The sequence below is a fragment of the Peromyscus californicus genome, unplaced genomic scaffold (genome assembly GCF_007827085.1).
Source record: "Peromyscus californicus insignis strain IS unplaced genomic scaffold, ASM782708v3 Scaffold_4__1_contigs__length_199733344, whole genome shotgun sequence".
NCBI classification, from domain to species: domain Eukaryota; kingdom Metazoa; phylum Chordata; class Mammalia; order Rodentia; family Cricetidae; genus Peromyscus; species Peromyscus californicus.
The window spans coordinates 96,712,023-96,723,985 of NW_026294562.1; the positions used below are offsets into that span (position 1 = coordinate 96,712,023).

The 11,963-nt window shown below is 37.5% G+C and overlaps 1 protein-coding gene across 1 annotated transcript; it reads right to left on the reverse strand.

The window, feature by feature from the left end:
• Positions 1 to 1,458: 1,458 nt before the first annotated feature.
• Positions 1,459 to 2,409, reverse strand: LOC128094519 (olfactory receptor 2AG1-like). The gene has a single exon (XM_052712932.1). The coding sequence runs from the start codon at positions 2,407 to 2,409 to the stop codon at positions 1,459 to 1,461; it is 951 nt and encodes a 316-aa protein (XP_052568892.1).
• Between the last annotated feature and the right edge of the window lie 9,554 nt (positions 2,410 to 11,963).

Consider the following 11,963-nt stretch of genomic DNA (forward strand, 5'->3'; position numbering starts at 1 on the left):
TGGCTTTTGGAATGAACTAAATATTATTGTATCTATAATCATCCTTCTGTTCAGTAGTAATGCATAAACTCTTGCTGTTATCCCACTGTGACTCAGCACCCATTGATTAACATTTTCTTGTTCCTTTCCCTCACCTACAAATCTCCCCAGCTCTTGTCACCACTGTTCTATTTTTAGCTTGTATGAGCTCAACTTAATAAGAACTTTGTTTAGTGTTATAAATGAAGAGGCTATAATGATATTTCCTTCTTGTTAAAACAGAGAGGATATTATCAATTTCTACAAACAGTAATACCAACCCCATAGTACTGCATATTTAAGTTAGGAAGAAAAACAACATTGTTCCTTTCCCCTAACTTTCAAATTTTAATTTATTTTTCCCTCCAAATTCTTCATTGATCTATTTCTAGTTTTCTTTGAGAAAACCTCAGGTTGATTTCTAAAGCAGCTGTGACAAATTATAATCCCACCAATAGTGTGTCATCATGTTCCTTTCCCAATATCTATGGGAGCATTGGTTGTCAATTGTACTCTTGATGGTGACAGTCCTGTTTGGTGTTTTATCTCAACACAAAAACCATGAAAACATGGGAATGTACACAGAGTACCATATGATATTTTGACACATGTACAGATTGTGAAGTGCTTATGTACAGAACAAGAATAAACATATGGATTCTTTGTGTTTGTTGAGACACTTTAATACATGTTAGAAAAAAGGAAAAGTTTTGTCTCATCCAGCTCTTTGATTTTATTATTCTCAGGCTAGAATAGTAAGAGTTTATTTCAATTTCCATCACTAAAAGAAAGAAAGAGAAAAAAATAAAAGACAACACATGTACACATGGAGAGAGAGAAAGAGAGAGAGAGAGAGAGAGAGAGAGAGAGAGAGAGAGAGAGAGAGAGAGAGAATCTGAACTGTGATGCCTATTAGAACATCCATAAATGCTGATACTTGGGAAGAGAGAAAAAATGTAAATGATATAAATTTCCACCAAGACTTAAACAAATTATTGACTGTCAATATTATTTTTGGTCAGTATTAAGTGGTTTAACATTTATGGAAATCTCAAGAATCCTCTCCAACTAATATGTGACCTATCTACTTGAAACTGTTTTTCATGGTTCTTGCCCAACAAGGACTTAAAAGTTCAGGGGCTGTGTGCAGATAGTAAGGCCAATTTGAACCTCTACACTAAGCAGTTACATTGGAAAAATGGTGTCTAACTTTTAAAGACATAGAAAGTAATATTAAACAGTGTAACTGAACTTCATTCTATGAAATACCTCATAATATTCAAAGAGAATTTTAAAACAATGTTGTATCCCATACTTATCTATCAAAAAAAGCCCCAAAATACTTTTATTCTCTTTATTTTACCAGTAGTATTTCATTCATAGTAGAAATCTTCTAATTTTTAGGAAGAATAAAGTTTAGAAGGCAGCTATTAGAACCATCTAGAATGTAGACTGTACTGACAACAACCTTTTCCCCAGGACTCTCCTCAAAGCCCCTGTGACCTCCTTATTCCTCAGGCTGTAGATGAGAGGATTTAAAGCTGGAGTGAAAATTGTATAGAAAACTGAGCTAATGTTATCTTGTTTGGGGCTATGGAAGGAACTGGGCAGGACATACATGACCATGGCACCCCCGTACCACATCCCAACCACAGTCAGATGGGAAGAACAAGTGACAAGAGCTTTCTTCCTGCCCTCATTTGAGGGCATATGGAGCACAGTGAACAGAATTAGTGAGTAGGAAGCCAAGATGGCAGCAAGAGGGGGAATTAGCAAGGTCACACCCATCACATAAACCATGAGCTCATATCTGGAGGTGTCTGCACAGGCCAGCTTCAGCAATGGAGGGATCTCACAGAACAGGTGTCTGATCTGCCGGGATTTACAGAAAGGATATTGCATGGTGTAGATGTTATATCCTAGAGCACTGAGGGATGCCAGAGTCCATGATGTGGCTATCATGAGCCAGCAGACTTTGTGACTCATTAAAATCATATAGTTCAGAGGATGACAAATGGCCACATACCTGTCATAGGCCATGAAGGCCAAAAGGAGGTCCTCTGCACTACCCAGTGTCAGTTCCAGAAACATCTGAAGGGCACAGCCCCCAAAAGAGATGGTGTTGTCTTTGGTGAGAAAATCTATTACAGCCTTGGGAGTGATAACTGATGTAAGGAGGAGGTCCATGAGAGAGAGCTGCCAGAGCAGAAGATACATGGGAACATGGAGCCGGGCATCCATGGTAATAACCAGGAGTAACAGTCCATTGCTGGTCAGGGCTAAAAAGTACAGGGCTGTGATAGTGGCACAGAGCAGTTCAGGAAAGCCACTGTCATCCAGAATCCCCACCAAGATGAAGCCATTTCCAGAGGTGGAGTTGCAGACCTCCATTCTGTGTGGTCTCTTTAGCTTCCTAGAAAACATATGATTCAGTTAGGTTTTGCTAATATCAACTCAAATTGTTAATTGTCACATCAATAACCCCTTGTGCTACCCAGAATGACCACAATAACTTGGGATCTTTCTAAATAGCTTTACTTCTTGATTTATACCTCTCCTTCCCTCTCCCTCTTCCCCTCCCCCTGCTCTCTGTCTGTCTCCTCAAATATCTATGAAAATCCATCTATGTGTGGAATAGGTAGCATAAATATTAGGAAGTCACCTCATAAAGTAATACTCAGGAAACTAAACCTGGAACATATTTCTAGAAAAATAAAGATCTCTCTTATGATCAAAGAACTATCCTAGCATGTGAGATTGTAGTATAATGTTTAAGAAATCACTTTAAATATTTCAGTTAGTTTCCTGAATAAAAATCTTTCAAATGTGAAACTCTAAACTGATTTCAAAGAAATACCACTATTGGTTTTTTTACATTTCATTTTTAAGATTTTTTTAATTATGTGTATATGGATGGAGATATGACTCAGCTCTCAGCTGTTTTAAGGTTGGTTTCTACAGATCATTCAGCCATGACATGGCATCACACACACACACACACACACACACACACACACACACACACACACACACACATTTCATTAGTTTGCCTTGGCTTCTTTGTGGGACGTTAGTACGTTAACAGTTAAATGGTATTAAAATATTAATCAAAAAATCTCTTTGAGTTAGGGGTTCCTTGGGGGTTTTCATTATTATCCAAAGTCAGCAATATCCACAAGGTCCTGTATTGACATTCCTACAAAAGAGGAAGTACCCAGGTCTAGAATATAAAACAGAATTTTACCGATCCCAGTTGATTCTATCTTTCAATTTTTTACTGTTCAATGACAGTTTTCTTAGTGAATTTTATTTTTTCAACAATTTCATACATGTCCCTGATTTATTCTGTTCACTGTCTCCCCTCCTCAAACACTCAAAGCCTTCTATCCTTTCTTAGTATTCAAAACAACAACAAAAAAAGATGAAAGGGAAAGGAGACCAAGGACCTAGGAAATTTGATTCCATAGCTTCAGACCTTGGCATTTGCTTTGAACTCTATTCTTCAGCTCAACATTTCCAGAAGCTGTCTATACATTTCCTTAAAAGAGAGACACATCTTTCCCTCACTTTCTAAGAAGCCTAGGTGCCTGAACATTTCAGCTTCCCTTGGGCTGCTTGAATACTGAAGACACTTCACTGCACTTGAGAAGATCTGATGCAGTTTAATTCAGCAGCAGCGAGTGGGTTTGTTTTGCTAAGTTGCTGCAGTGTGTCAGGGGTCGGTCCAATGTCAGGTGTCAAGGACATTGTATTTCTTCCTCTCATCTGCAAGTGTGCTCTAGAGATGGCAGTGGTTAGAGACAGGCAGCTGATGGGTTTTCAGTAATTTCCTATAAAGTAAAATGATAATTTTGCTATTATCAGATCTGAAGGGATAGTAGAAACTGCTGCCCCTTTGCCTGTGGCATGAAGTGAGCCCCATTAGCTTCCTGTCAGTTTCCAGGTGGCTCTTGAGTCTGGATGCTCAGTTTTCCTTACCCATGCTGCCATCTATGGGAAGAGACCAAAGCTACATGGAACAAACAGAAATCAGAAGAGATGACCAAGGTTCTCTACTATCTCACCTGAATGTTCTGGAGGTCAGGTGTAAGCCAAGACCTTCTCCAGGAACAAGCTTCTTTCCTTTCTGATCTCATCACCCTCTTTCTATTTCTCTGTACATAACTTCAGCAGGACTCATTTCCCATCTGAAAAAGTCTCCCTTGGAAATTTTGGTTTCACAAATGGGAAGTTAATGAGTCCTCTAGGGTGTATTTTCTGCCTTGCTTTTCCTGGGGTGTTCTATCAGTTAATGAGGTTTAAGACACTAGGTTTCTTCTTCTCTGGAACTTAGGATCCAACTCCCTCAAGTTCCAAAATGCTGAGATTATAGGCATTTACTATTTGTTTTTTCCAGAGTTTCGTTTAATCCTAGAAAAAATATTGGAAATCAATTTTACTTTAAAAAAAAATCCCATTCAGTTTTTTCATACATGTTTTTGACCTTATTCTTCCCCATGCAACTCCTTTCAAATCCTTTCCACCTTTCTATGTACCCAGCTTCATGATGCATGTTCTCTCTCTCTCTCTCTCTCTCTCTCTCTCTCTCTCTCTCTCTCTCTCTCTCTCCAAAATACTCTGCAAAATCAAACGAAACCAAATCAAAACCCAAACCAAAACAAACAGAGCCAATAAGTCAAAAATACAGAAACTTTGAACAAGGAGAAATCAAACTGGTTCCTAACAAGAAATTTTACCCCTACTGACTAGTGTTCGTGGTTCAGTAGAGGCACAGATGTTGTGGGAATAACCAAGGACTTTTTAAAAATTGGATTAAAGGCATATTACATGACATGGAAGACATACCAGAGACTGCTAAAGTGGCCAAGAGCTTAAGATTAGATTAGCCATGGGTCCTAGGGAAAAAAAATCCACTACTCTTATTTGGAAACCCAATTTAAAATTTCTAACTAAAGAGAGCTGCAGAGAATCCTGGTGTAGCCAGACTCTGATGCAAGGAAAAAGGTGAGTTTCCCCAGCTTTTGTGGAAAGTCATTTCCTTTATTTCTATTTCTTTTCAGTTGGGTTGTTTCTAGTTCTATAATGGCTATTCTGTGTAGAGTCTGTAGCTATGAGATATTCCTTTAATTAACTCTGTTGATGCAGTACAACTTGTCTGTGTGCTCATATGTTGGTGTTACTGTTGTCTGCCATCAGTGATAGTTGAAGAAAGAGAGATCAATTTTCAAAATATTAAGCAGGAAATTAAAAGAAATCCATATAGATTTAGTGTTGTAGAAATTCAATATTCACTAAAATAGCTCATTTCTCCTGTTTACATAAGTCATCCACTATGCAAATACACTTGGATAATAATGGTGGTAATAAGATAAGAATGGGATGTGTTTTAAAGTGAAATAAAACTCTATACCTAGACCATCTGTGCACAGCTGAATTATAATCAATGAATGAAATCACACTCAAACATGAAGAATTGACTTCTAAAGACTCCCAATAAAATACTTTCAGGAAGAAGAAAAGCAATACCTAGATATAATATACAGGAATCATGGTGAACTCAGAGTCTTATTCAGTAAGTTAGTGGACAGATTTAATTCCAAAAACACAGAAATATTTATATTTTTAAATGTATAAAACTTACAAAGACAACAAATCCAGAGGTGGGTTTCATTAGCATTCTAGATGAAATTTCAGAAGTAGAATTTGAAAGCTTCATTTTCATTCATTAAAAGGACCAATCCCTTTTTCACTTTTAAATAAGGCACAGTTTACTACATTGACATCAGTGTTTTACAGTATACAGCTCTGCAAATTTTGGCAAACCAATAAAATCATACAAACAGTAAACATAAACTGTCTACAAATCTTTGCCACATCCCTAGTGTCCATTTATAATATCTTGTGTCCCCACACAGCCTCCACAATAATTGGCTTTGATTTCATCACTATTCTATCACTGAGGAATTCAGAAGGAAAAAATTAAAAATTCTAGAATTGAAATAAATTGAATACACAAAATACCCTAAATCTATGGCACATAATGAAAGCAACTCTAAGAAGGAAGATGTTATTCAGAGTGAAGGGGTGACACAGAACTAATTTAATAATTTTTAATAATAATTTAATAATTCGATATTGACAATATCTGAAAGACAAGTCTTATAGGAAGGAGTTGCTGAGCATCCAAAAAGGAATTGTGATGGTCTGGGTTGATATACAAGTGAATGTGGGAATGGAGACATCAAGAGAAGATTATGCACGTGGAATCTGTTGTACAGATGAAGCTGGTAGGACTGAGTTATTGAGGCAGGAAGGCAAAGGGGAAACTGAAGTTGATACTTAAGCATTAGTTTCTTCAATAACATGGGTGGTGTTATTTATTTAGATGGAATATTGTGGAGGAAGGTAAAACAAAAGAATATTCAGCTTGTTGGCCTTAATGAAGTAACAGTTGTGGACTATGTGGTAGATACCAAGGAGATGAAAACAGTGAGGTTTGAGTTAGGAAAGTGGGACGGGATTTACTCATAAACACCCATGTGGAAAAGTAACATGATCTGGTTTATATCTATGGGGTGTTGGACAAGATTAGCAGGGAAGGAGTCAAATAAGTGTTTGCTTATCATCATAATTCCTACTAGACATGAGACATCTGAGCCCGATTTATGCACGCATTTGAACTTTTGTGTCAAGAATGTGTAAACAGCATTTATCCTTTGAAAGCAAACTAATTTGGGAGAGACCAGCAAAACTGAGGCCTGGGGAGTTAGTGGAGTTTAGCCATTGACATGCAGTTTTAATGATGGAAGCAGTGTGAGCTGTTCATGTACAGATGCAGGTGGGTGTGAGATTTGAAGCAGCTAGGAGTGTGGGGTCTATAGCTGATTGTTATGTTCTAAATGAAATTTTGGACAAGGTCATCAGATGAGAACCAAAATGTTGGATATCTATTTGTTAAATGATAATTTAAAGAGGTCCAGGTGATATAATAGTATACATTGTTTTAACAGAGAAGGCAGAGTGCCCCATAAAATCCTCAACTTTACATATAAGTTGAATATACTCATCATCACTTGCTGAAAGGTTCTTAAGATTTGCGTAGCCTTGGTGCAAGGAGGAGGGGCTTGGACCTACCTCATCTGAATGTACCAGGCTCTGCTGACTCCCCATGGGAGACCTTGCCTTGGAGGAGGTGGGAATAGAGGGTGGGTTGGGGGGAAGCTAGGGGGTAAGAGGAGGGAGGACAGAGAATCTGTGGCTAGATTGTAAAATGAATAGAAAATCTCTTAATAAAAAAAAGGGAAAAAAAGATTTTAAAAAAAGATATCCATAAATAATGAAGAAGACAAAGCTACCAGAACTAAGAAGGCAGCTTTTATAAGCTAGTTGTGACTCTAGAACAGCCGATAATCCAGCAGAACAAAAACTAAAGAAAGGAAATAAGAAATAAAAGGTTAGACCCCTTCCCTAGGCTCCATATTATGGCCAAAAACTTTGGCAAAAAGACTTCTGTTTTAACTGAGGCCAGGCTGGATCTAGGGCCCCAAGTAAGACATCACCCTTTGCCTGCTAACAATTCTCAAGGCCTGCCCAATATCTCTCAACAGCGCCTCTTCCTTCCCTTGGGCTCCATACCCTGGCCCACATGTCTTGCTCTTTTACTGGAGGTTAAATTGATCCTAGGGACCTGAGGTAAGACATTGCCCACCACCTGCTAACACTCCTGAAAGTGCACCCAACAGCCCCAGACTGCAGCCTCTCCCCTGTGCTTCATATTCTAGCACACAACTTCAGCAGAAGATTTCTGATTTACCTGAGGCCAGCCTGATTCTAGGGACCAAAGTTAAGACACTTACCACAGTCAGCTAACATTCCTTAAAACTGGTCCAACAGCTCCTAACTGCATCCCTTTCTCTGAGCTCCATATCCCAGCTTACAATCTTGGCAGAAAACTTCTGCTGTAATGAAGACCATGCTTTTCTAGGAATTCCAGAGGCCAAGCAGGTACCCAGAACCCCAGAAGCCACACAGGTACCTGCAACCACAGAGGCAACATTGGCACTCACAACTCCAGAGGTTTTGCAGGCTGCAAAAGCTCCAGCAGAGAGTTTTTTGGATGTTACTGGACCTGAAGACTCACTAGTTACAGGAACCCTGGCCACTTAGACCAGAAGACCAAAGAGGAAACAGAAACCAAGGAACTAAACACCCATCCAAAAAAGACAAAATTGGGAACCAACACCTAGACCTTAATCATCCCAAATTGAGATGACTACTTGCAAATGTAAGAACACAATCAACAATAAAAAGGGCAATATTGCACCACCAGAGCTTAGCTATTCTACAACAGCAAGACATGAACATCCCAACACAACTGAAGCATGAGAAAAGGACCTTAAAACCAACTTTATGAAGATGATAAGTATCCTTAAGGAGGAAATGAAAAAAAAAATCCCTTAAAGTAATTGAGGAAGAGACAAACAAAAAATTGGAGGAAATCAGCAGATTTCTTAAAGAATGCCAAGAAATCCAAGAAAACAAACAAACAAACAAACAGATGAAGGAAACTGTTCAAGACCTGAAAATGGAAATAGAAGCAATAAAGAAAACACAAACAGAGAACATTCTGGAAAGAGAAAATCTAGGTAAGTGAACAAGAACTATAGATGTGAGTATCACCAACAGGATAAAAGAGATAGAAGAGAGAATCTCAGGCATTGAAGATAATATAGAAGAAATAGATTCATCACTCAAAGAAACTATTGAATCTAAAAAATTCCTAACATAAAACACAGAGGTAATCTGGGATACCATGAAAAGACCAATCCTAAGAATAATAGGAATAGAAGAAGAATCCTAGATCAAATGCCCAGAAAATATATTTAAATCATAGAAATAAATTCCTAATCTATTAAAGCACATGCCTATAATGGTAAAATAAGCTTACAAAACACAAAATAAATTGAAACAGAAAAAAATCCCTACACTACATAATAAACAAAACTCTAAATATACAGAACAAGGAAACAATATTAAAAAACTGCAAAAGAAAAAGGCCAAGTAACATATAAAGACAGGCCTATTACAATTACACCTGACTTCTCAGTGGAGACTCTAAAAGCCAGAAGGGCCTGGATAAATGTCTTGCAGACTCTAAATGACCATGGATGCCAGCCCAGACTACTCTATCCAGGAAAACTTTCAATCACCACAGATAGAGAACACAAGCTATTTCATGACAAAGCCAAATTTAAACAATATCTATCAACAAATCCAGCCCCACAAAAGGTATTACCAGGAAACTACACCCACAAAAACACTGGCAATAAATAATTTCACATAGCAAAACTCAAAGAAGGAAAATACACACACACACACACACACACACACACACACACACACACACACACACACACAAACTATCTCCACCATCACCAACAAAATAACAGGAATTAACAATCATTGTTCATTAATATCTCTCAATATCAACGGTCTCAATTCCACAATAAAAAGTACAAGCTAACAAAATGTGTATGAAAAGATGATCCATCCTTCTGTGGCATACAAGAAACACACATCAACCCAAAATATAGACATAACAATAGAGTAAAGAGTTGGAAAAAGATTTTCTGATCAAATGGACCTAAAGAAACAAGCTGGTTGAAGCTATTCTAATATCTAACAAATTAGACTTCCAACCAAAATTAATTAAAAGATATAAAGGACACTTAATACTCATCAAAGGAAAAATCTACTAAGAGAACAATGAAATTCTTATACCTATGCCCCAAATGCAAGGACACCCACATTTGTAAAGGAAATACTGCTAAAGATTAAATCACACATTGATCCTCACACATTGGTAGTGGGAGACCTCAGTACCCCAGTCTCACCATCTGACAGATCATCCAGATAAAAATTAAACTGGAGCTAACAGACATTATGAATCAAGTGGTCTTAGCAAATATCTATAGAATATTTCATGCCAAACACAAAAGAATACACCTCCTTCTCAACACCTCGTCAAACATTCTCCAAAACTGACCACATACTCAGTCACAAAGCAAGTCTTAACATATGCAAGAAAATTGAAATACCCCTCTGCATTCTATCAGACTACCATTGATTAAAACTAGACCTTAACAATAAGAAAAACAACAGAAAAACTACAAACTCTTGGAAACTGAACAACGCTTTACTGAATTATCACTGTGTCAAGGAAGAAATGAAGAAATTAAAGACTTCCTAGAATTCAATGAAAATGAATGCCAACATACCAAAACTTATGGGACACAATGAAAGCTGTGCTAAGAGGAAAGTTCATAGCACTAAGTACCTTCATAAAAAATTGCAGAGATCTCATACTAGCAACCTAACAGCACACTTGTGCTGTGGGATGGTCTGTATGTCAAATTGCTCTGATTGGTCAATAAATAAAACACTGATTGGCCAGTGGCCAGGCAGGAAGTATAGGCGGGACTAACAGAGAGAACTGAGGAAACAGGAAGGGAAGGAGACTGCCAGCTGCAGCCATAACAAGCAGCATGTGAAGATGCCGGTAAGCCACAAGCCACGTGGCAAGGTATAGATTTATGGAAATGGATTAATTTAAGCTATAAGAACAGTTAGCAAGAAGCCTGCCACAGCCATACAGTTTGTAAGCAATATAAGTCCCTGTGTTTACTTCTTTGGGTCTGAGCAGCTGTGGGACTGGCAGGTGACAGAGATTTGTCCTGACTGGGCAAGGCAGGAAAACTCTAGCTACACACCTGAAAGCTCTAGAACAAAAAGAAGCAAACACACCCAAGAGGAGTAGATGGCAGGAAATAATCAGAGGTTTAAAATCAATAAAATGGAAACAAAGAGAACAATACAAAGAATCAATGATACAACGAGTTGGTTCTTTGAGAAAATCAACAAGATATACAAAGCCTTATCCAAACTAACTAAAAGAATGACAGAGAATAATCAAATTAACAAAATCAGAAGTGAAAATGGGATATAAAAACAGACACTGAGGAAATCTAAAGAATCATTAATGTATATTTCAAAAATGTATAAGCCACACAATTAAAAAATCTTTTCTTTTAATTTTTTGCTAGATTTAAGATTTCCTTTTAGGAAATGTACAATTTTCTTGATAGATACAACTTACCAAAGTTAAATCAAGATCAGATAAACAACTTAAATAGACCTATAACACTCAAGGAAATAGAAGCAGTCATTAAAAGTCTCCCAAGCAAAGAAAAACCCAGGGTCAGGTGGTTTTAGTGTAGACTTCTGCCAAACTTTCAAAGAAGAGCTAAGACCAATACTCCTCATTTTTTTCCACAAAATAGAAACAGAAGGAACATGGTCAAATTCAATTTATGAGACCATAGTTACCCTGATACCCAAACCACAAAAAACTCAACAAAGAAAGAAAATTACAGGTCAATTTCCCTCATGAACATTGATGCAAAAATACTCAATATATTGCTCAAAAACATAATCTAAGAACACATAAAAAAGATCACCCACCATGATCAAGTAAGATGCATACCAGAGACACCACGATGGTTCAATGTATAAAAAATGTAATCCACCTTGTAAAAAAACTGAAAAAAAAAAGAAGACATGGTTGTTTCATTAGATGTTTAAAAAGCCTTTGACAAAAAAAAATGACAAAAAAAAAAAAAAAAAAAGAAAAAAAAAAAAAAAAGAAAAAAAAAAAAAAAAAGCCGGGCGGTGGTGGCGCACGCCTTTAATCCCAGCACTCGGGAGGCAGAGGCAGGTGGATCTCTGTGAGTTCGAGGCCAGCCTGGTCTACCAAGTGAGTTCCAGGAAAGGCGCAAAGCTACACAGAGAAACCCTGTCTTGAAAAAAAAAAAAGAAAAAAAAAAAAAAGCCTTTGACAAAATCCAGCACCCCTTCATGATAAAGTTCTTTGAGAGCTCATGGATACA